This window comes from Ambystoma mexicanum, chromosome 7q (genome assembly GCF_040938575.1).
Source record: "Ambystoma mexicanum isolate Mex_15411 chromosome 7q, UKY_AmexF1_1, whole genome shotgun sequence".
Classification (NCBI taxonomy): domain Eukaryota; kingdom Metazoa; phylum Chordata; class Amphibia; order Caudata; family Ambystomatidae; genus Ambystoma; species Ambystoma mexicanum.
The window spans coordinates 552,535,031-552,561,566 of NC_090941.1; the positions used below are offsets into that span (position 1 = coordinate 552,535,031).

General features: G+C 47.5%; 1 protein-coding gene across 3 annotated transcripts in view; it reads right to left on the minus strand.

Annotated features, from left to right (window-relative positions):
• The window catches only part of DGKH (diacylglycerol kinase eta), a 1,951,678-nt gene that overhangs the window by 348,864 nt on the left and 1,576,278 nt on the right, over positions 1-26,536 (minus strand). For all 3 annotated transcript variants that reach the window (XM_069640477.1, XM_069640476.1, XM_069640478.1), the window contains one exon: positions 1-71. This exon is cut by the window's left edge and continues 43 nt beyond it. In XM_069640477.1, the coding sequence (XP_069496578.1) occupies positions 1-71 (71 nt within the window). The remainder of the gene's footprint in view (positions 72-26,536) is intronic.

Consider the following 26,536-nt stretch of genomic DNA (forward strand, 5'->3'; position numbering starts at 1 on the left):
GCCATCTGCATGCTGCCAAAAACTGCTACAACTTCTAAGATCTTGTCATCAAAGGAAGGTGCACCAAATATCTGCAGGGAAACAGAAACCATAATTTTGTCAGGAAATGCTCATCACTGGATTTATTTTGGTGCTGTGAATAGCTTTCCTTGGGTGTTATTGGCATACAGAATATGTGGTATACAGTAGCACATTGCAAGTTATATGGTTCACAGAACTCACCAAGGAATTTCCCATTCATATGGAGAAATAAATCCACACGCTAAGTTCCCTTATATAGTTCCAGAACTCCAAGTTGGCTTGCAATATCAAAGTTCTGAACGGTAGAGCTGGGAGGATAGCTCAGGTGCAACACGTTTGTCTTAGAAGCAAGACAACGCAGAGCAGCATAGGGTTGAATCCCATTCCGGCGCTTAGAGACTGGTTTCCGATATTAGGCGTGTTATTAAAGATTAATTAATAGCAAGTAACTACGCTCCCTTCTGCACCAATCATGCTCAATACTTGGCATTATTTTGGTTGTAAGGTTTTGTTTATGCTGGTCCATCGAGATAACATTTGGATTTTGAACTGTGGAGACATCATAAGCAAGAAGACTGGACCGACTTTAGTTTTTGTGAAGTGTGGAGTAAGTCACTATCAAAGTTGGCTGAATTAACATGGAGATAGTTTGACAGAGAGAGAGTGGAGCGTATCCCAGTCCCTGAAACCTCCTCATGCATCATGCATTTGGACAATGGTACAACTCTCTGTCGCACAATACCTCCAAACTAGTTTTATGACCAGAGTTCCCTTATTTCTCTCAGAAATACAGCTCCCAAAATGCACCTCGACGCCACTAAGAAAACCCAGACAGGAACCAGGGAATGAAATCCAGAACAGAAATAGAATGAACTAGAATGAATCCTGTAAAACAGAGATGAGACACCAAACACCTGACCTACCAACCCCAGACGGATGCCAGGCGAATGGTGGGGAAACAGAAACCGAACTGGGAGACAGAAGAGATTTTGGGGGAACAAGAGACACAGAAATCCTCCCCAAACTGACTTTGAAACAAAACCCACCCTGTCACAGGAAAGCCTGAGCACCTAGCTGCCACCCTACAAACAGAATGAAGAATTGGCAGAGCCAAGAAGTTTTTTAAACATTTTCACACGTGCAAACCAGCCACTAGAGAAAAAAGAGGCACAAATTGGGCCACAGATGATTACTGCACCTAATGGAAAGGGGGGAGGGGGGTTCAGAACCAACAACATAGCAGTATAAAAGGAGAGTGAATGGAAGACAGAGTGTGTGTTGCAGGGGTGAGTTCAGGAGGTGCAGAAGTGGACAGAGAGACCAGGTGGAGAAGAGAAGATGGAGCAGAGTGCTGAAGAGTTGGTGAAAGAGTTGCAGCAGAGTGCAGGTGAAGTACTGACTGTGAGAACGAGTGGTACCAGTACTATGCAGTGCAGTGTGAGGGGTGAGGTATAAAAGGTGAGTGAGAAAGAGAACACGCTTGAGAGAAAAAGCTCAAGATAGGGGAGATAAGTGTAGAGGGGCATTAGAGAAGGAGGGTCTGGGGAGAGAGCAATGCAGTAGTGGGAGAAGAGGTGTAGGTGGAGTGAAGCAGAAAGGGGGGCGGTAGTTGGAAGAGCGAGGCAGAGAGTGCAGTAAGATTAGGGCATAGAGGCATAGCTAGTGGGTTGTGTGTGGTAGAGAGATGAGACAGGTGTATGGAAAGGGGAGTAGAAGGGTGTGTGTAGAGGTGTGAAAAAAAGAGGATTAGAGAGAACAAAGGTCAAGAGAGAGTGAGGACATCTGAGGACCAGAAGAGGAGAGAGCAGAGTAAGAAGCCCGGATGGTGTGAGAGAAGCCGAATAAAGTAGAGGGACGAGGGTACAGGGTGAGGAGTAGTGGGATCAGGGAAAGGAGGAAATGCCCAGTTTCATCAAAAACCTTTCCCCGATAGGCCGCTTTAACTGAACGGCAGCCTGTCGGACAACAACACATGTGCTCACTGCACATCCAGAAAGAAAGGCAGATGGCGGCAGGGGCGCTGACGGGAAGGTAAGGGTGATGTTTGGGGAGGGATAAGGGTATGTGTGTGGGGTGCATTTGTGTGTATGATTTTCTTTAAAGACGGGAACAACATGGCATGGGGGGGAGGCAGGGGAGAGAACAGGGATTGCAGGAGAGTTTCCCGCATTGAGACAGACCAAGGCATTGGGCACTGTGAGGGAATGAGGTTTCCCCGCAAGCACCAAAACCAGGCTCTGGGAACTGGTATGATGAAGCCTATGGAGGTCTCACAAAAACTAGTCTCCCAGGTGGCCATGGTAAGGCAGCCTCTACCTGATCCTGACTCTGGAAGTGGTATAAGCTGGGAGGATCACCTGGGAGAAGGGCCCCAAGGGAACGGGAGGACTCAGTGGGGAGGGACACAGTATTTATCTTCATCAGAGAAGAAGTGTTGGTGATACCGGAACCTTTAATAGCCTGCTGCCAGAAGAAACCTTTCTTTCCCAAAGCTAATTGTATTGATGGTGGGGAAAACTATCACAACCATTCATATGTTGTGCATGGTTTTGGAGGGGGATTTTAAGTTGATGTATGAAGATGAAAACTCCTATGACCAACAGAAGAAGGTAAAAGTGAATCTTTAAATATTGACAGTTTAGAATCTGAAAACTCTAAAAATCCTTTTAAGCTAAATCCTCCATTAGATCCTTATAACAATCCTTTAGAAAAGGTCATTAAGATTAAAGAGGACATTTGTAAATCTATTCGCAGTAATAAGAGTGAATTGAACAATGCTAAAGTACTGGGACGAAGAAGAGGGATGCAGGGGCCCTAGATTGCAAGTTGCTGGTTAACAGGGTTAATGACCCTCACTTGAGGGAGACTGGGAGGCTTAAAATCCCCCCTCAGGCGCATTTCATAAAGAAAAGTAGCGGTGGAGTGGTTGCAGTAGCTCCACATTGCAGTTGCAGCTAAAGGAGAGCAGAGACGCCGGAACTGCCGCTGTTAGATGTACGGATGCCGGTTCTGAGAGGCTCTTTTCCTTCAGAGACCAGAGTTGCAGAGGTTGTACAGCGGGAACTGTTATAGATACAAGCTTTCTCCTTGGAGATCGTGATTGCAGAGGCAGCGCGGCAGGAAGTATGAAGTTAAGAAGCCTTCCCCCCCCCAACAAGGCAGACTCTGGTGGCAGGCGAAAACCAGAGAGTTTTTGGAGCACAGAATGCTCCTGTTTTGCTCAACTGGGTCCAAGGAAAATCAAGCAAGGCTGTTTTCTACACCACCCGGGGGAGAAGAAGCCGAGAACCTGAAGGCAGCGACAAGAGCGGACGCGCACATCAAATCCTGTGAGTTTACTTGTGCTGTGTGACCTCGGAGTGCTCCGTACCCACCCCCTGGCCCGAAATGTGTCTTTTGAACATCAAACTAATGGAAAAAGAGTAAAGTGGCAGAAACATAAGTAGGATGTATGTCGATCCAATGTAAAGAATAATTATTTTGCATACCAAGCAAACACAAAGTGGAGAAAGTGGCAGTATAAGAACGTGGCAAGCAGACTATCAGAATATCATTGTGAGTTTAAAGGTCAGAACAATTGCCAACATTAAAAGGGGGTTCAGTGCCCCACCACCCGCCGGAGCTCTTAGGCTGCCTGTGCTGCAGGAGCGGCACCAACTGCACGAAACCAGTGAAGCTGAGCTAAGCTACACTGTAGCCAGCTGCCCTGAAGGTAGCACTTCTTCCAGTAGCTCGCCGCTACTATCACTGTGCCAAATTCCACATAGATCTGTCGCACCTGAAGTGCACTAAATCCCTACAATCGGGGTTTTCTTTGCTTGATCCCGGCTCATCTGACCCGCGAGATGCGACATTCCCAAAGATGGCCGCCGCCGTGATGCGTCGCTTCGCCTGACTCTGTCCGACAGTCACCAGGCACACAGACCTCGCTGATTGGCCCAGCCTCCTCCTTCACCACTGGCCAACCACCGACAGGCGGAAGCCGGCCGGCGGAGTAAGGCCCAGGAAGAAGGCTGACTGAGCTGACCGAGCGCAGTCGACGCTCGGTGCCCACTCCTTTTCACATTCGCATATACGCTGGATACATATTCTGCTGTAACACTATTAAGGCGAGAACGAAAGTAAGTGCTTCATTGAAATTGTCCCCATCCACGGGCCTTGTGATTGAATCGTCCTTGCACTGTATTTTGCCACACCAAAATGGTGGCTCAACGTGCAACGAAGCACTGCCTAATATGCTGACCAGACAGCCGTCGGCAATGCAGCCTCATTGGCCTACAGCCTGCACTAGCATTGGTAGTCCATGTGCAATTATCAACTATGCCACACATGTCCCCCTCCAGAAATCACATCTAGGAAACCAAGGGCAGTCTTACTTGAACTATTGCCACTGCAACTAATTAAACATACTGCTAATTCTCCACTCAGCCATATTAGATGCTCTCTTTACACCTTGTTCGTTACTCACTGCCAACCCGAATCTGGGTGATTGATTCTGAATTATAGCCCTTCTGACTCCAACTACTAATCACTTCCTCATCATGTGTGACATTTGCCCAGCCCCACAGCACAGCGCATGGTTATTACGCATCCGACTCTACCAGATCTGCTAGACTCATGTTGTTACACATAATAATGGCCTTTAGCCCGACACTACAGAATCCTAATGCTTCCATATGCTTTGTAGCCCTAGTGTGAATTCTGTATGTAGGTGAACCCTGTCTGCACATGCATTTTTAGCCCTAGTGGGAATTCTGTATCTAGGTGAGCCCTGTCTGCACATGCATTTTTAACCTTAGTGTGAATTCTATATAGAGGTGAACTGTGTCTACATATGCATTTTACATCTTTGCAATTAACTAGCATGCCTCCCCTGCTCAGTAATTGCCTTGCCTGCTCCCTGCTCCTCTTAATCACCATAATACTGTCCAACATGCTGCCTCAACATCCAACTACCATGTGTGCGACCTTACCTAACTCCAATTCATCCAACTGCTTACCGCTAATGATAATTGAGGCACCCTTAGTTCCACCAGCTAGCATCCCCTGCCCCACTATAGACAGGAATACTAGACTCAGAGCTAGATTAGCCAAAATCTACGAGCCACTCGCCCGCTCTGTGCCCACCACAAAGAGACCTAGCACCACTCCCACCAACCCTAACAACTTCAAACCTAAATTATCTCTGAACCACCATACTAAATATCCACCTCATCCCACTAACCAGAGAAATACTAAACCCATACAGAAGTTGTCGACCTCTACTACCACTACACCTATAGTGAGCCCCCAAATCAAGGGAGCTCTAATCAACGCTAGATCATTAGTAGCTCATGCAACCGAAATTGCAGACTTAATTATCAATGAAGACCTAGACCTCGTTGCTATTACAGAGACCTGGCTCCATCCGGCAGCAGGCCCCATGCTTATGTTAGCAGCCCCTGATAATTACACTATGTTGAGACAAGACCGACCTAACTCTAGAGGAGGTGGTGTTGCCATCATTCGTAAATGTAGCCTTCCTATAACAGTAGCTACCACCATCAGTGTCCCTTCCTGCAAACTACTCTCAGCCAAAGTTCCCATTACTAATGCCCAAACCCTTAACATTCATGTGATCTATCGCCCTCCAGGCCCAATAGGTACATTCGATGAGGATCTTAACACTATCCTATCTACTAACCTAAAAAACACTACACAGGCGCTCACCCTGGGAGACTTCAATATGGGTTTCAACGACCCCGAAGACCAAGCCACCATCACCACCCTTACTGAATTAGAATTTACTCAAAGAAGCCTAAAACCCACCCATGACAAGGGAAGAATACTTGACTGGGTGGCTGACTATAACTGCCTAGCCAACATTACGGACATCTCACCACTAGCCTGGACCGACCACCACTTGGTATCATTCTTGCTGTCCACCACTAGACCTCCTCCTATGCAGTCCAGTAGGGCCCCACCCACTCTCACGAGAAACAAAAAGAGCATCACGGTGGAGAGACTTATCCCCAACCTACTCCCCACACTCAAATCACTCCCCGACAACCTGGATCCTGAGAACCTAGTTGAGGAAAATAATAAAATTATATCCACTTCCTTGGACTTAATCGCCCCTCTCAAACTCAGGCCAAGCAAGCCCAAAACACACTTGAACAACTGGTATTCACCATTCCTCAAAAACTTAAGACAGAAAAAAAGAAATTGTGAAACCATCTGGAAAAGAGACCCATCAGTAGCCAACAAAATCAAATTCACCAAACTAGCGGCCCTGTATAAAAAAGAAATCATCCTAGCCAAACGTACCTCCTTTGACTCCCGTATCTCCCAAGCCAGTTCAAACATGAAGGAACTATTCTCTATTCTGAAAGAAGTGGAAACCCCCATAGCACCACCAGACACCTGCATGAAAGATAAGAACTGGTGCACCGACATCCAAAATGCCTTACCCAACAAAATCGCTACGTTACAAAATAACATATCTTATAAAAAAGCATCTTTGAATAACCCTGGCCTGTCTAAGCTACCCGAGAAGCAGATTACAAGTGAACATACCCGATTCAATTTTACAAAACTGACCATCCTCGAAGTTGAAAAAATCATCTTGTCATTGAAGCCCTCTAACTGCCAGGGAGACCTATGTCCAGCACAGCTCATAAAAGACGCTGCCCACGACCTCTCCCCATTTATCACAAAGCTAATCAATGCCTCCTTCTCCACTGGGTCCATCCCAACCAACCTAAAACAATCCTGGGTTCTACCTTTACTAAAAAAAAATACCCTTGACCCAGCTACCCCCGCGAATTACAGACCCATAACAACGGTACCGTTCCTCCTGAAAATCCTGGACAAGGGAGCCTGTGTTCAAATACAAAAGCACTTGGAAGAACACCACCTGCTAGGAGCCAGACAATCAGGCTTCCGACCCCAACAAGGGACTGAGACAGCTCTCATCGACCTTAAAACACAGATCGATCTGCTCATAGACAATGGCCAAGCAGCATTACTCCTCCTCCTCGACCTCTCTGCAGCATTTGACCTGGTCGACCACTCGGTCCTTTGGACTCACCTACACACGGCCGCCCATTTCTCCCCCCAGGCCATTACATGGATTAGATCCTTCCTCGATGGCAGAACCATGAGGGTTTTTTCGCCTATAGATGCTGCAGACCCCATACCCATCACCTGTGGCGTACCTCAGGGCTCCTGTGTCTCCCCTACACTGTATAACATATTTACCAAGCCCCTTTTCGATGATCTGGATCATCTCGGTATCACCTACACTAACTATGAGGATGATACCCAGATCCTCCTCCTGCTTTCTGGAGATTATGTAAAGGATTTGGCCTTGGTGAATAGGGTTTACATCATCATCCAGGCATGGATGGCCACTCACGGTCTATGCCTGAATGATGATAAAACTGAACTCATCACCTTGGGTACTACTGCCAGCCTAAAGAAATTAAGCCCAGCTTACTCATCCTTCATGATTGTGTCCCACTCTGATGGTGTTGCCATCAAAGTCAAAACACTGGGCTTCTACCTGGACTCCAACTTCTCCTTTATTAGACAGGTGAACTCACTAGCCTCCTCCACGGCTTACACGTGCAAATTGATCCGCAAAGCCAAACCTTTTCTATCCGTCACCAGCTGCCTGACCTTGGCCAGAGCCCTCATACTATCCCGCTTAGACTACTGTAACACGCTTTATCTTGGATCCTCCAAAGCCATTACTAGCAAGCTTCAAACCCTCCAGAATAATGCATTCAGAGCGGCCCAGGGCATCTCCAGAAGAGACCACATCACAGCACACAGCCAGCAGAACAACTGGACCCCTATCATAGACAAAATCTCCCTTAAAACTGCTTCACTCACCCATAAGTCCCTTAATAATGCGGCCCCATCTACCTGATCGACAAATTTCACAGACTGACATCCTCGAGACCGACAAGGTCAGCATACAGAGACTGCCTCTCCGTCCCTAACTACAAACGCTCTACCATAGGAGGTAATAGCTTCCCAGTGAAAGCGGCAAAACTGTGGAACTCCCTACCACCCACTCTTAGAATGGACTTACCCTACCAAAACTTCCGCTCCAAGATGATGTCTTGGCTGAAGACAGCTGCTATCTAAACATACTGAGCTAGGACGTCTCTCCCTCCTGTCATCTGGACACACAATTGTTAACTGTATATTTGTATATATTGTTTGCTCTCCTCCATTACTACTGTGTATATGTCATGTATTTATTTTACTGTCTGCAACTAAGTTTTGCAAATTCTTGTATCTGCTACGCCCTGTAACCCTAGGGTATTCCGGCGCATTACAAATAATAAACAAACAAACAAACAAGGGGGCGATATTGCTAGAAACAAACAACCATTGCCAAAGCCAAGAGTGAATAATTGAGAAACAAATTGTTTATAAACCCTATTGTCAGTGGATGAACAAAGCAATAGGGGAAACAGACCTAAATAAGCATTGCCGTAGCCAAAGAGGAGCAGAAGTGAGAAAAAGTCATTGTCAGCACTTGGTTAGTGCAAGAAGAGGAAAACAAGAGTGGCAGGAAGGCTGCCCTTCTGATAAAAGGTGTACAGGAGGAGAGGAGCATAACCTGCATTACAAGTTGGAATCAAAAGTGTGGAACAAACAGCACTAATGTGTCTCATTTTTTCCCCGAAGAAGTAGTCCAATTTGTTGTTGTGCAAATTATGAAACCTTTTGAGTTCAACGAAGATAAAACGAAACCACAGAAGTACTTGTAGAAGTAGTAGTGCTGCTGGTCCCGGCAAGGGACCTTGTAGTATAGGCCTGGCAGGTGAGTGGACCAGGCAGAAGTCATTGAAGTACTGTGATGTGATTAAAAGTGTTGAAGAAGAAGAAGTGGCAAGTCCACAAAAGTACATTGTGAATTGTTGTGGAAGCATCCTGACAAATCAACATTCTGCTTCTAGTAGAGAAATAAAATAATTGTCGAACATTTTGAACTGTTGGTTAAATCCAGTTGAGAGACTTATTGGAACTGTGTTGCAAGACGAGATTTCCTTATTCTTTTGAATTGTCGGTTGAATCCCTGATTAAATCTGGGGAAGGGAGACTCACAGAGGTCACAAGGAGAACTAGTTAAATGGTCTTGAATTTAACTGCTAATTTTGTTGCATCTGAATTTCCATACGTTACCTTAGTGAGTTTGTTGTATGTACAATTGTGAGGGACATAATCTTTTGTTAGGGTGTTTCCTTTAGTGTTTTTTAGGCAGGGAAATCCTTGTCGGGATAGTGAGGTGTTTATCAAACCCCTTTTGTGTTGAATAAAACAGCATCTTTTGAAAAATCTTCACAAAGTTGGCCCCCACACATTTCTGTCCCTTCACATAAGGTTTGGTAAAATCGGCCTGTGGGGAAACAACATAGATCTGGAAAGGAGAGAGAGGGAGCACATACAGGAGAGAATGGTCAAGGGTGTATGTTACCGACATTGAAAAACCTGGCGAGTGTTAGGTTAGTACAACCCTAGAAGAACCCTGAAGGGAGCCAGATAGATGAGGCTTGTTGCCTTTAGGCCATCACCGACAGCCAAATTTAGAGAGTAGGTGCTACTGTTTGCTAGCTGGATGACCTGGGGTTAGGGACACCTGGGTTAGGGTGAGGGAAGGAAACCCATAAGAAGAGGCTGCCTAAGCTCTGACCCGAATCAAAAATTAGATTTTTAACATCTTGTAAACAAAAACCCTTGAAACATCTTTCAAAGTCAGAGTAATTGAGGACATCTGTGACAATAGGTAACAATCAGCTTGGGCTAATCTCCAGTCGATTACAAAACGGAGAGAGGATCAAAAGGATTCCATATCAATAAATGTTGTGAACTGTCCAAGACAAATGTTCATGTGAAATTATTCTTTCAAAATCAAACTTAATTGGCATTTTAATTAAAGCAACACAGGTCCGGAATAAAGCATTATAATATAGCCAACTCCACTGAACCTGCGCACCCCCCTACCCCAGCAACGAACTTCCCTTATGTCCACAAAGTTCCAACCGAGGATGGTACCCTATTTCTCAAAGGTATTATAAGGGCACGCCTATCTGTGAATTGGAGACAACAACCCCCCCCACGTGATCCGTTTCGTTCTGCAGTTCACCCAGCAGAGCCTAGACCATGTTTGTCTCCCCTCGTTGAGGACCATGCCCCCCGACTCCGAACCCCTTCCTTAACCCGGCCTACCTCACCGCTTGTATTTCTCAAAGAAGGGGAGCCACAAGCTTTCATTGTCAGACCTGGCCTCGTCCAGGAGGTGAGTGAGAAATTCCATATCATAAATGGCTCGGGTCTTTAAGACCCATTCCTTCCCACCGGCATTCTTGGGCTTTTCTATAGTTGGGGCAGACAACATCTTGCAACGACCATCATGACCTGCAGCATGTGTCCATGATCTCATACCGGTTCCTCTTCTATTCCTATCCCAAAAAAAATAAGCCATGGCGAGAACTCTCTCTGAATCCAATCCACCCCTTTTATCCATGACAGAACCTCCCTCCAGTATGTCCAGACCCTTGGACAACCCCACCACATATAATCCCCTCTTTCCTGGTGACACTTCCAGCAATGTGGGTGTTACTCCTCTTTCATTCGGGTAATCCTCAGTGGGGGATAGTGCCATCTGTGCAATAGCTTCAGGGCCTGATGTCTATACAGAGTGATATTGTGGAGCAATTGGCCCCCCTGCACGGCCGGTATTCTCAATGTCTCTACCTAAATCTTGTCCCCATTTGATTCTAGACAGGAGGCGGTTCATAGGGTTTGCCAACAGGATCCTCCTTTACAGCCCAGCTATGAGGCCCCTGGATCCCCTCTGTGTAATCAGGTAACTTTCGAAATTTGTCAGTTCCATCCTTAAGTTTACACCACATCAGCCCTCCCTCAAAACCCCTTTCAGTTGCAGGAAACAAAACAGGGACAATTTATGAAGTCCCAGGGCCTCCTCCTAACTACCTAAGGAGATGAAGCTGTCCCCCTACCACAGTTGTCCCGCCCTGCTGAGTCCAGCCTCATACCAGGATTGGAAGGCCAATAGTTCTTCAATTCCTTCCCTCAGTGGGGGGGGGAGGGGGGGGGCCCAGATACAGCTCAGGGGCGATGGCCACGTTGTGAGCCATCTGTTGTCCCCACCCTCCCTCCATATGGAGCATAAGACCTCCCAAACCGGGTGATACAGCACTCACTTCACAAGCTCTTGGTACCCACAGCCATTCATCCAGTGTGACCGGGGCCAATACCGCGTTATCCATCACCACCCATTGGTTGCCCGAGAGTGGGACGAAGAGATCCACTAGGACCCGGACCTGAGTCATCCTATAGTACATCGCCAAGACAGGAAAACCCACTACCCCCCCCTCCTCTTTTGGCACAATCAGCGTCTTATAGGCTATCCTGTGTCTGACGCCAGCCCAGAGAAATCTCAGCATGGCCACTTTCACCTCGGTGTAAAAAGATGCAGGAATCACTATGGGTAACATCTGAAACAGAAACAGGAATTTAGGGAGCACCACCATCTTTATACAGTTCAACCGTGCTATCCATGACAGCCCCGAGCTCAACCATCTCACCATGTCTCGTTTTATGGTTGACGACAGAGGGAGGACATTTCAAGGGAAGAGAACCTCAAAGCGCTGTGTAACTTGGATATCCAGATAACGAAAGATGTCCTCCTGTACCTTAAATGGTAAGCCCCCCCTCCAATGTATTCACTCTCCCTATCCGACAGACTCCCCAAAGTTAACTTTGAACCCTGATGAGCTCCTGTATTGCTCCAAACGGCTCAGCAAGAGGGGAAAAAGTGGGACGGTCTGGTAACGTGGGGCAGGGCATGGTCAGTAAACAGACAAATTTCACAGTGAACCCCCCCCCAACAGTACGCCTCTGATCCCCCTCGTTGTCATTGACTGCCGCCACCCATGGTTCCATAACCAGTGCATAAATCAATGCGGAAAGTGAACATCCCAAACCAGCGTTTTCAATTCTTCGCATAGCCGTTTTTCGATGAGACCCCCATACCCTCTTTTTGCGTGACCCTCGGCAAACAGTAGCCCCCTTAAATTGACCTTGGCTGCTTCCCATACCGTCGCCATACTCGTCTCCCCATTGTCATTGGTTTCGCCCGTATCTCTTTCCCCAAGAAGTCCCTAAACACCCAATCCCTCAGCAGGGTGTCGTTGCATTGCCATCAGAGACTCTGGCGCGGCTCGAGGGGCTGCCAGTTCGCCGCTACCAGCTCATGGTCTGACTACATGATTGCCTCCACCCTGGGCGCACCAACCTCACCTTCCCGTTCTCTCGGGATCAAGAGGAGATCTTTCCTCGTATATATGTCTGATGTGGGGAGGAGAAGGTGGTGTAGCCCCCGGCCGGGCAAATGACTCCGCCAGACGTCCACCCAATAGAGTTCCTGCAGGAGGTCGGGGAAAGCCAGGTTGTCCTTAGTCGCGACTTTGATACCCACCCCCTTCACTTATCACCAGTCCAGAGCGGGATCCAGCACCAGGTTGAAGTCCCCACCCAGGAACATCGCACCCTACGCCCAGCCATCCATCATCTTAAATACCTGGCGTAGGAACCCCAACTGCCCAGTGTTGGGTGCGTACAGGGTGGCTAGCGTAATCTGCATCCCCTTGTGGGTTCTTTTGATACCCAAGAATCGTCCCCTAAAATCCCTCTTTACCTAGATCCCCGTTAATCTGAAAGATTTACCCAATAGGATTCCCACCCCTTCCTTCTTGGAGTCCCTGTGAGAGGCCCAAAAGTTCCTACCAATCCCTCTGCCCTTTACTGCTAATTCCGCCCCCTGCCTATAGTGGGTCTCCTGCAGGAAGAGGATCGCCAGTTTCTGCTTATGGAACATGTTGCTAGTGAGGGATTGCTTGTTCGGGGAGTTCAATCCCTTCATGTTCAGTGTGCCTACGGTCACCTCAACCTTAGCCCTTCTTCACCCTTTGCTGGAAGCCCCTCGTAAGTCCTATAATGTACCTATTCCCTGTTGTGCATGAGCCCTGTTGCCTGCAGTTCCCTTCCTTATACCCCACCCCCTCCAGCCCTCTCCATCCATCCCTGTCCCACCCTCCCTTCCCACCCTTCGCTATCCTGTTCTGAGGCTTTCGGTCACACAACCTCACTGTGTTGGGCACATCTATCGATCTATCAGGGGTGTAACCCTTGCCCTGGACATCGTGTCTAGCAGCTTTTCCAACCCCTCTGTCCCTTAATGGGCTGCAAGGGTGCCCCCCCCCTGACTCCAGTTTAACCAATAAACCAACTCGCCCGGGTCCCGCCGTCCCATAACTGTGTGCCTCCTGCGTGTGCCTCTACCTTTCCATTCCTTAACTCAATTAATGTTTACAAAACCTCTAATCGCCCAATCAATAGCCATGAGTGACCTCTCATCAGGTCCTCTCAGCCCCAGTGTTGCCCACTGTAGGGGGTCCAGGGTACACTCCCCCAGAAACAAGGAGGGTCAAGGCAAAAAAGTCCATTCCCCCTTTCTCAAGTGTCATTGCTACGTGGGGCGGGGGGGTTATTAAGCTTCTAGAACTTTCGGGCTCCTCTTCCCCTGCGCTTTCCTCATGCTGATTATGTGGCCCCGAGGGGCCCGGTTAGGGTCCAACCCTGACAACTGCGATCGATGGCAGCCCACCAAATCCTCTGTGACACGCTGTATCTCCTCCACCACAAGATGATATCTCTCTCCCTCCCATTAAAACACCAGTGCGAAGGGGTAGCCGCTGCAGTACCTCACCCAGTTTCCTGAAGCCATCTGGGAGAAGGACCCACCCAGAAAGAGTGGATGCTCAGCCAACACGATGCAGGGGGCGAAACACCCATGGCTGCTCCTCCACCTCCTCAAACCATATACCCCAAAACAGTAAGACAGGGATTTTACCCCTTGAAGGAACTAACAGGAATGGCAGGGTACACCAATCCTGTTTATGCACCACGCGCATACAGCAGAGAGGACACACTTAGCGGCACAAAGCAAGGGAACAGACACTAAAAGCGATGAGCGCAAGGAGCACAGCTAATAGCAAGCAAGGTTGACGAAGAGCGATAGAGGAGCATCAGAGAATAGTGGGAATGGCAAAGTGGTTGTGTCTTCAAATGAATGAGTAGGAGGACAGATATTGCTCAAATTGATGGGAAGAACACAAGTGAGCATACAAGCATAGATGAGGAACCTCAGAGGCACAGAAGGAAGAAAAGAATGGGCCGAGATAATGGAGGAAGTGGAAAGGAGAGAGGAACAAGGGCGATTGAGAAGGGAAAAGGAGAAAGCAGGAGAGAAGGAAAGGGAGGATAGGGAAAGAAAGAGGTAGAAGGGAAGAGAAAGGTGGAAAGAGAAAATGGAGAGACAATTGCAGGTGAAAAATGAGGTTAGAAGTCGAAAGGCTCGCTAAAGAGCATCTGCATAGAGAAGAAGAAAGCAACAGAAGACATGAATGGAAGAGAAGCAGAGAGACGCTGCAAGGAGGTGGCAGACATTAGGATGGGACCAACGCAGTTAAATGACGAAGAAGGGATACAGAGAAGAATAGGGGATAATGGATAGAAACAGGAGGGATAACGCCTTTGCCCCAAAGATAAGCAGGTGTGTAGTAGGGTCTCCACAGGGTTCAGGGGGATAACAGCTCAGTGGATAGAGTAACAGGGAGATGACGGGGAAACACATGTTATGGAGACTTAACTTTGAAGATGAAGGAGAAGGGGACCGCGATGATAGTGGGGGAACCAAGGGATTGGATGAGGACATAGGGACAAGTGACGATTTAGGGCAAGGCCATGTCGCCTATCCAGGGTGGTAAGCCCTGAGCGAGAGACATTATGAGGTGGAGAAGAGAACACCTGCAAGGATAAAGTAGGACGCGACGGGCGCCTCAAGCAGCCTAAAAATAGATGGCATAGTGCGGATGAATTTACCCTGTATGCACAGAGGTTAAGAGCCTTACCTGGACGGAAAAGAGCAAGTATGACGGGGACATTTAGTGACACCAAAGATGTGGGAAATACGATAGGGGAGTAGCATTGAGAACTCCCGCTGTTCACTAAGGTGGATGGACAACCACAATATATACTATGGCAACAAATGGATAAGGATAATCTGAGGTGTAAGCTGCCCTCGTTGACCACAGGAGCAGGGACATGGAAATATGAGTTAGAAAGGCCGACAGCGACTGAGATTCCAAGATGGTCGCCAGGGTGAAGAGTCGCACTTGAGCTGCGCTCCGCCCGGGCCGCCAAACAATATAGCACCGTAAAGAAGCTGCCGAGGACTGCTAAGGTGGATCGACCGCATCATGGCTGTAGCCCCCCCCTACCACAGTAGCACCCACCCGACACATCGCGAAGAGAAACATCAGAGTGGACATACACCGGGAGTGGTCCCTCCCCCGCGGTGGGAAACTTAACCAGCGAGGAGAGTACAGGAGGACCGGGGGTGTGCAAGAGCCCTGAGTGGGGTGTGCGGACCTGGCCCACTCCCCCACAGCAAGCCCCCTCAATCCAGGGACAGTGCGGGCTACGGCGCTGGGGCACGCCCATCCCCCTCCGCTCCCCCGGCGGCGAGGGCATGATATGAGCCGCTAGGCCTACGTGGCGGAAGGCGGGAGGCGTGGAGTGTGGACCGCGGGAGTGGAGGGCCCGTGCAGACCAGAAAAGAGTCGCCAGCTGACGAGGAGGGACAGCGGCTGACGATGGCAGGCAGGGCGGACCGCTTGGATCCCCGAGCGGGGGCCGCCCTGCAGCCACTACAAGCATACTCTGAGGAGGTGAGTCGGGTCGGGTGGAGCCCCAGAGCCGGCCCGGCGGCAGGGGTGGAAAAAAAAATGGACGAGGCGGGCCCCTGGTGGGTTCCAACACACCCCAAAAAATATTGAGAAACCCTCGAGGGGGGGGGGGGGAGAATCCCATGAGCGGAACGAAGGAGGGCAAAGTAAAAACAATAAGGAGGGAAGGCGCAAACTCTGGCCATAAATAAAGGGAAGGAACCATGAGAAGATATCCTGTGGACATTTTATAAAGTTAGGCAAATCTGGCCAAGCCGCTGCATAAAGACTTCCAAGGAAGGCAGCCCAGGCTACAAGGGTGGGGCGGTATCAGGCGCACAGGAGCAGGGAGAAGAGAGGGAGTTCTCTCTCCCCCCCTTGGACGGCATGCTACGATATCAGATAATCCACCCCATCTACACAGCAGGCAAAGAGGAACCCTGGAGCTGGGAGGACCCACCCCCCCCCCAACGCACAAAATAATAGCGGGCGCGGAGGCCCACGACAGGGGGCAAAGAGGAACAAGATAGGAGACCAGGGCTTACAGGCGAAAAGATACAAGAAGACAAGGTGAAGACCGAAAGTCAGGATTTGCAACCTGCGACTCCTAAGAGGATAAGAAAGCAACACAGCAGACACGTAAGGAGTACCCACAGGCAAGCAGAAAGACCAAAAACCCACGGGTCGCCCCAAAAAGGCACTGAAAACATGTCAAGAGCCAAGGGGAAAAGCAACGTCACGCAACAAACACCACAATCCACAAAACAGGACGCAAATATCCTAAAAATGTGGTCGCTGGAAGGAGCGCCACAACACAAAGGAAGATCACTAGAGGACACCCAAAGAGAGGGCGAAGAGCCCACCCTTCTTCAACAGCCTCCAACAAGAGAGGATATGCAGACATGGTTTCAGGACCTGCAAGAAAAGTTCATGTCCACGGTGCAAGAACAATTTACAACAATGAAGAATGACATGAAACAGGCGGTGCAGGATATCAAAATTGATATGGCCAAGCTAGAGGAAAGAACGGACATAGTTGAGAGAACGATTCAGCAGGTCGAGGAAGAAGCGCTGCAGATGAGGGAAACACAAGAACACCTAGTGAGACTCACCCACACCCTGGAAATACAATGTGAAGATCTAGAAAACTGCTCCAGACGGTCTAACATTCGCATTAAAAACATGGCGGAATCCGTTCTTGACAAGGACTTGAAGCAGGCAGTGAAGGAAGTCTTTAGAGATGTCCAGGGTGCACAGGAAACGGAGGAAATTGGGATCGACAGAGTTCATAGGGTGGGTCCTAAAAGGACAGGAGCACCGGGAGAAAGACCAAGGGATGTCCTGGCGGCTCTCGCGTCCTACCCAAAGAAAGAACAGATTCTGAGGAGGGCAAAAGAAATGGAACACATCAGAATGAATGGACAAGATATACAGCTCTATCAAGACCCGGCACTGGTGACCCTACAAAAGAGAAGAGATATGGCCCCGCTGGTCAAAGCCCTAGTGGTGAAACAAATCCGCTATAAATGGACCTTCCCATTTGGGCTATTGTTCACCTGGGAAGAAAAGCAGAGAAGGGTGACCACATGGGAGGAAGGCCTCAGCATGATGGGACTACAAGAAGAGGAAGGGGATTCAGTGAATGCGAATACAAGAGGAGACCAATCGAGAAAGCCGAGAGGCTGGGAAACGTTCAGACAGAGAAGAACAAAAGCAGGAAGGGAAGACCATAGGAATCAGCGATGACGGAATAGAAAGGTAAAGGACTTGATTGGAAAAAAGGAAAAAAAAAAAAACGTGATGTCAATTCACACTACCCGTAGAGGGTGAGCGGAAAGATACAGATTGGCAGCATACGACTTGGGGATGGCGGTCCAGAAGGGACCCACCATCTTGGAATCGAGTAAAGAAGGACGGAAATGTGGGGTTTAGGATTCCCTATAAATTCTATCCCCGAGGGTAAGATGGGCAGGAAGTGACGGGCGCAACGCCTTAGCCACACTAGGAACCCTCGCCCAACTCGGGGGCAAGTTGCTTGGTTTAATCTTTTTAATGTTTTGGGCTGTAGGGGAAAGTTTATGGGGATGGGAGGGAGAGAGAGGGGCATGAACCTTACATTTTGGGCAACCAGGGGGTCCCGAATGCTGTGTATGAACACGTAAAAAATGGGAAAGATACATATACTGAGCTATAACATAAGGGGCATGAACTATCCGACGAAAAGGGCGAAACTGGAGAAGCAGCTTAAAAGGGAGAAGGCAGATGTACTATTACTTCAAGAAACCCATATTAGGACAAGGGATAAGCAGAAGACTTGCATTAGAGGGTATAAACTATGGGCACAGGCAACATCAACAGAGAAAAAAGGAGGGGGGTCCTGATAGTGATACGGGAGGGGATTGGGGCCAACCTGGTAGAGACATGTACGGATAAAGAAGGGAGATTTGCATTCGTAAATGCGGAGGTTGAAGGATATCGCATTGCCTTCGCATCGATATATGCGCCAAATTTGGGACAGGACGGCTTCCTCAGAGATGCTTTAGGGAAACTGGAAAAATTTGCTAAGGGGGAGGTGATGCTGGGAGGCGATCTTAACATGGCTTGGAATCCAGTACTAGACAGGATCAGGCAATGCCCACGGCCAGGGTGCACCGTCTAAATGCCTCAGACAACAGATGGACCACATGTCCCTCAATGACGTGTGGAGGGAACTGAAAGGGGAACAAAAGGGTTATACATACTTCTCGCACGTTCATAACTCTATGTCGAGAATAGATTATTTCTGGGCATCGGTGGGCCTGATGGGGAAGTTCCAGGGGATAGAACTGGGAGCGATAGCGCTATCAAACCATGCACCGCTCTGGCTTGATCTAACCCTAACAGGGGAAAAAAAAACTATCTGTGGAGGTGGAGATTACCACTGGACGTAATCCAAGATCCGATTACAGGGGAGACTCTAAAAGAAATGATAGAAGAATATTTTCCGCAAAACGATTCCGGGCAGGTCTCCATGGCCACGATATGGGATGCTTTTAAAGCCGTCATTAGAGGGAAGATCATGGCATTGAAAATTACAAAGGAAAAACAAAGATATATGTGGGAAAAGGAATTGGAAAAGTCAATAATAGAGCTGCATGAGAAAATCTTGACCCACCCCACTAAGGCATTAAAAAAAGAAAGCACTGAAACACACGCAGGGCCAACTGGAGTTATTGCGCACTAAAGGAGCAGAGAAGAACTTACTCTACCTCAGGCAGAGATACTACATAAAAGCAAATAAAGCGGACAGACTCCTAGCGAGACAACTCCGCTCAAAGCAGAAAGATATAACGATTAAGGCCATGCAAAACACAAAAGGGGAATTACAGACGGGCACACAAGAGATGGGGGAGACATTTAGAGAATCCCATCAAAAACTATACACCTTGGGCCTCCCAGATGTACAAGCACAAGACACATATCTAAATGCCCCTCCCCACCATCCCGCGAATTGCAGAAGAAGATAGACAGACCCTAGAGAATCCAATAAGGGAAGAGGAAGTAAAGAAAGCAATCACAGAACTCCCCGTAAACAAAGCACCTGGTCCAGACGGTTTTACAGCACCATTTTATAAAAAGTATGCAGATTAGATAACCCCAGCTCTCACCAGGCTTCTAAATTCTTTCAAAGATAGTGGCAACGTAACCCCCACAATGAATGAGGCGAAGATCTTAGTCTTCCATAAAGCAGGGAAGGACCTAACACTCCCTGAGGCATACAGGCCTATTTCCCTGATCAATTTGGATGCAAAAATATATACAAAGATCCTGGCAGCAAGGCTATCCCTGCTCCTCCCAAAGCTAATTCACCAGATCAATCAGGCTTCATTCCAGGAAGGCAAACCCATGACAATCTTAGAAGGCTCATCCACTTAGTGGAAAAAATTGGCATAACACACACCCCGGCGCTACTACTCTCAGTGGACGCCGAGAAAGCGTTTGACCGGGTAGAATGGTCAATGCTGTTTAAAGTCCTATCCCGCATGGGATTTGGGGAATATATAGCAAGGATCAGGGCGAACTATAACACGCCCTCCAGCAGGGTGGCCATCAATGGAGAAATCACAGACAAGATAACTATCTCCAGGGGTACGAAACAGGGTTGCGCACTCTCCCCACTTTTGTACGCTATCTTTTTGGAACCCTTTTTAATAATAAATGAGGGAAGCTACCCACATTAAGGGGATCGAAATGGCAGGCATACAGCACAAGGTAATAGCGTACGCAGACGATATGCTGATAACATTGGAAAACCCGGAGCCAACCCTACCGACTGTGGTTAGGGAATTAGAAGAGTTTGGGAACATATCAGGATTGAAAATCAATAGAAAAAAAATCAGAAATTCTAATCCTGGTGGGTGATAGGGGAAATTTAGAAAGGGAAGCTAGTCTACTAGCTCTTAAAATTGGTGGGAAGGGCAAAAAATACCTGGGAATTAGAATAACTCAAAAGATAGAGCAGCTATATGGGGAGAACTACCCGCAACTTTTAGCAGACGTATGTAAAGACCTAGAAAGATGGAACCCCTTTCTAATATCCTGGTGGGGTAGAATACAATCGGTCAAGATGACCATTCTCCCAAAAATTCTATATTACTGCCAGGCTCTCCCGGTGGGTGTCCCCCATACCTTCTTTAAAACATTATACAAAGCTATCTCCTCTTTTATTTGGGGAGGAAAGACCCTGAGAATCTCTAGGGCTACCCTCACAGCGCCGACCAGGGAGGGAGGGATGGCGCTCCCCCATTTCATAGCAGTCGTGAAGTGCCAGGCACACATACAAAGGGGGAGGATGCGATTTCCTGTGGTAAATAAGTCACAGACACAGAAGCAAAGCTTTCAGCATATTTTACAGAAATAACAGAATTTGATACCCCATCCTACATCCAAAGGTGCGCGTGCAATTTGATATTGAAGGAGAATATAACTCAATAACTGCTACCCAGATAATAGAGTTCCAAGGACGAGTGCCAAAAAGCAGAAAGAGTTGTGGGTAAGGAGAGGGTGCTTGATATCCCCTACGGATGCACTGTGCAGAGAGGAGAGCACAGGAAAGCCAGTAATTCCTACGGCATTGCTGCAGATTGCACTTACGCAGCTGCACTATCCCACCCATCTAAGTAAAGATACCCTTGCTGAACCCACTGGGGACGACTGGTTCTGTCCAAGTTTAGCTAAACTTGTCTCCACTTTTACGAGTTCTTGTTTGATTTGCCAGAAGTATAATGCGGGCCACATGTTGCGCGTAGTGCAAGGAGCAATACCGCACCCTAATGGGCCGTTCTAACATCTCCATGTGTATTATGTAGACATGATCCAAGTAAGCCAAGGGTACCACTACATGACAGTGGTGGTATGCCCTTTCTCCCGATGGATTGAAGTTGGTCCATGCTCACACCCGGATGCCCAGTGCAGCAAAATTCCTCATTAGAGGTGTTCCCACGATGGGGGATGGGCAAGGTCCTGCATTCAAACAATGGACCCCACTTCGCAAATGAAACTTTTGTGCACAGCACAACCCTATTGGGAATTACGCGCACTTATTCCTGCGCTTATCATCCGCAAGAGAGCATGGTTTGTAAATGCCTCAATGAAAAAAAATCACCAAAATAAAAACAACACTGAAGAAGGGATGGCTCCATTGACTGCCTATAAACCTGTTCGCATTATGCAAACAACTTGGATCAGACCACCATTTAACCCCTCATGATAGAGTACATCTATTGTTTTGGGTTACGAAATGCGCAACTATGTTGCTTCAATGATGGCTAGGGCTTCTTTTATCTCTAAACAGCTTCAGTAGTCTCGGCGGGGGAGGTCGAATAAGAATGAGGAAGACGACTCCCAAGTAACAGACTTTGGACTGCTCAAACAACCTTTGTTATATCCAGGAGACCAGGTCTTTCTCTGGCATTTTACCCGTAACTGGTACAAGCCCTGTTTTGAGTACCGCTATGAAGTGGAGCAGGTGACGGAACGATCCATTAAGCTTGCTGGCAAAAAAGCCTGGGACCATATTGGAGATGTTAAGCTCTGCAGAGGTGAGACCTCTTAGGCCCAGATCGTAGATGATCGGATGCAAGAACCACCACAGGGCATGTAGACTAGATCGCAACCTAGAGTTAGGCAAGAGAAAAGTTAACAGTTGGAATAAGCACCCTGTCATTTTCTTTACTCTAGGTATTCATTGTGAAAGTTGAACCGACTTGTGGCAATTCATTTTCATGCCTGCACACCGCTGAAGACGCACTTTCCCAGATTCATCGCAATATCTGAACCAATGCTATCGTCCAAAGTGTTCGATTATGCTTTCCTTCTCTACGTTACACACACTTACCCAGCATTGACCCAAGGCAATCCATCAGTTATTACCCTACTCAATAACCTGAAAAATTGATCCTTTACGGAATAAATGTTTCTTACAGCGGTTCCACAATTGAACCACCGTAGAGTTTAACAAACATAATAACAGCAGTAATAATGTATGCCAAGGACTTTCAATGGTTTTATGGACTCTATGGACAATATAAGCGAAACCCAGTAATACAAAAGTCATAAGCCACTGTGCGATTCATTGTGATAATGTTTTTTTGCCTTCAGCTGTCTCTACCTCTTTACCCTCACCACATTACGAAAGATTGTGTTTTTTTATGCATATGCCTTGGTACCCGATAACGCTACCCCTACCGCTGCTATCTTGGGTACTATACCTGGTCAAATGAGTACTGCTGCCATAGAAGTAATATGAATTCGGCGAAGCACAGACATAGATTTTGAAAAGGTAAACGCAAACCTTGCTGATTCGGCTCATGTGTCTAACGATGTGTGGTATAAACACATGACCAAGGTGGGAAGGGAGACAACGAAAGAGAGGTGCTATGTATGCTCCTCCATCCACTATGCCATCAGCGCTCCCAGAACATTCATAGTAACAGAAATCCCAGTGCCCAGACCACAAAGCCTTATGCACCTGTCTCTCTGCACCACAAGAGGTTGGTTTCAAGGGAAATGGGCTACACTAAGATGGATGTACCAGAAGACGTCCCTGTATAAAGACGGTTACACCAAGACCCAAGAAATGATAGATGACTTCTGGAGCACTGACAAGACGATAGAGTAGATTCCTGACGAGCCAAACAAAGGAGAAGCCTGAAAAGTTGCACAAAAGGGGATACAATGCCCAAAGACAGGGCAGAAGGAGATGGGAGGGATGCTAGCAAGCTGGGAGATGCCTCAGTTGCTAGCATATGGACAAATATTCACAGAAGAGGGATGGAAAGAGGGAATGGTAGAGAGCAAAGCACATGCACTCCTTACAGTTCCAGTTGAAATAGTGCAGAAAGAAAATGACGGATGGAAAATTAAGCAGTTCCTATGCCAATTATACCACTCGAAAAAATGCTTCCTTATGCTTCCATAATGAAGGTCCAGTGAAGGTTGGAGAGAACGAAGGATGCAAGCTAATATCTAAGATAACAGGCATGATGGTTGACACAGCCGTTTTAATGGACCACTACTGTGCCTGTGGATCCAAAGCATACATGCAACTACTGCCAAATTGGGGAGGAGTATGCTTGTTAGTGCAACTCAATACATCAGCATTAGTAGTGCCTTGGAAAGACATACAAGTGGAGGGGTTCCATAAAATGGAAACACACCAAAGAAAGAGAAGGTCCACAGGACTGACAAGAGCGAAGAGAAGTCAGTACATCTTGCCCAAGATCGAAGACACCTTAGACATGATACCCACAGAGCACAGACTGTTTAGTAGGAATGAGATGTTATTTGCATCAGTGGACCCATGAATTCAGGCCAGTATGAACGCCAAATGACTCCAGCTCACCAGATGGGAGCTATTGCAGACAAACTCAACCATCAAGGGATTCAATGATATCAAAGAGGAGTGGAGGGATGTTAGGCGGTTGACCCTCTAGAATAGGTATGTATTAGATATGCTTAAAGCTATGGAAGGAGGCGTTTGCACCCAATTCAGGCCTTCGTGTTGCACGTACGTGCCTTCCCATGATGGCGAAAAGGGAACACTGTTCAAGGTGATCATGCGACTATCCAACTTGCATGCTAAGATGGAGGCAGTGACAAACCCGAGAGAAGAAGATGGAAAATGGCTGTCATACATTATTTCCTGGGTACCATCCTGGATGGCTAGCGGACTGAAAGTGCTGATAACAGCTTTAGTGCTAGTATTATTCACCTTTTGTGTTATCAGGATAGCAATAGCTCAATGCAAAAACACCAATGAAAAGACAGTAGTGATGAAAATTATACCAGATGTGGAGACAAAAACAGAGAGAATTACAGACTCTGACGCGTTGCAATCACAAGTGAAGCAGTGCCCTCTGTTCCCGCCAGGTACACAGTTCTCCTTTCCCCCAGATGCACCCAACTATTGGGAAAATGGGTATAGTGCAAGCCTGATGGAGATTGCTGCTATATGACCTGGAGTTTGGACGAGCAAGTAAGACGTGTCGGACACCAAGGAGGAGTGGCGAAAGTATGGATTACAAAACCTTATCTGACCAGAGAAAATAGTTTTGGAAGTGTGGTCGACTTGTCATCCAGAGGGAGGATTGGGACCTAAACATCGCCCTTGGTACACCTATTCTGCCCACAGCCTGTCAAATAAGAAACTAGAGAAGCACATCACTTGTGACCTCCTTCTCCCCTTCATCAATGATGTATCACATCTGTGAGAGACGCTGTTCACCCAGACAGCCATTTAGACCATACCCTGATGACGTTACAGAAGAGACAAGCCTGCAATCTACAGAGCAAATTGACCGACTGCAGCCACATCGGTTCGATGACCTCACGGCTGACATTATGACATAGACGCGTTAGACATGAAGTTCATATGCATACATGCACACAGCTGCATAGATAGTTTATTGCATATAGACACAAAGGGAAGGAGATGCTTATGACTCACATAGTAAGAAGACTAACACACATATACCCCTTCGCTGAGCACAAAACCACAAGATGAATACGAATACATATGGACAGCTTGCTAAAGCTTAAATGCAATTAACAGAGACAGCCATGCAAACAAAGATGAACAACATAGGTATATTGGAGTGAATGGGAGAAGCTTTGAGAACTCGAGACACAGGGAAAGCTGCCAGACTGATCTAGCTGAAGCTGACAGAGCAGGCCTCCAGTGCAGTTACCCCGCATAGATAGCCAAGGACACAGAGAGAAGGAAAGTTTCCAGATAGGCAGAGGGACGGAAAACCTGCAAGAAGCCCAAAATAAAATCCTTATATTTACAGACATAGGAGAGCCGTTTCGTTGTCCTTAGACACGTTACCTGAACATGGTAGACAATGACTATTCATTTGAGCTAGGTAGAAATTGATGTTCCCATCGGACTGAATGCGGGAAGATACAAATGTAGCAAAGGTTCAATGAGTGGTCACAGCGATCTTTCGAAGCTGGTGACCGCTCGTCTTGTTTTCAGAGGTCCTGGTGGCCTGACAGTTGCTACTCAGCTTCCTTAACCAAATAACATCAACCTACAATACCACTCCGCATTGATAAAGACCTGTTGGTCGAAACATGTGTTGGCTTACTCCACTTAAATGGCACCACGGGTGCTCATTAAGGCTAGGGCAACTATATGCCAATTTAAGTACCAATTCATGTATAACCCATCTTCAAGACCTATTAATTGCCTGTGCTAGACGCACCAACGTATCTAGTGAAAACTATTGGCACCCAGCACCAACATAGACAGGGTTCCCTCCTCTTACCTGTACCCCAACCTACGGAACTCTGGGAGCATTGTCCTGCAGGAACCCTGGACTTGGCAGCAGAAGGCACCAAAGAACCTGACAAAGATCAGCGCATGGATCCTTCTTTTCCTTTATGCTCTCTCCTTTACCTCCAACACTGGTAGTTATACTGATGTATCATTGTGGGCACGGATATGGCCATAAATGTTCTGTCCTGGAATGCCCATGGGCTGAATCATAAAAACGAAAGCGGATAAAATCCTGTGTTACTTGGATAGACACAAAGCCTAGGTGGTTTTTCTCCAAGAAACCTTCTTGCACAGCTTTCATCTATCTCCCCGCATGAAAGTGGAATGGCTACTATCATAAAAAGCTCCCTGGGCTTCTGTTTGATTGAACGGGCTAAGAACTCTGATGGGTGAACATTAATAGTAACAGAGGTGATCCGTGATCATGCGGTTATGTAAATTAACAGTTATGCACCAGAGTATTATGAATTGATTGCTCAGCAGTTATTTATCCACAAGGACAACGTTGTCATATGGGCTGGGGACTTTAATACTGTTTTAGATCACCAGAGTGACAGGTCCACAAAGACGCTGAAAGACTTGACTAAAGTGGTGCACAGTGTTAAGCAGCTTTGTGAAATATATGTGCTTCTCGATGTTTGGTAGTGTAGGATTCCCAGTGTGCAAAATTTCACCTTCTTTCTCCCAGTCCATAAAACGTCGTCCCGGATAGACTATGTCTTGATATCAGAAGGTGGGGATCGGTGTGTCACAGACTGTGCAATCTGGCCCAGAAGCCGGTCAGATTCCACTCCACCTCGGTGGCCCTTGGTATAGACCCACCAGCAGTGAGCAAGGTTGTTGGGTGTTGGCGATTTAAAACGACTCGTTGATCGATGCTGCGTTT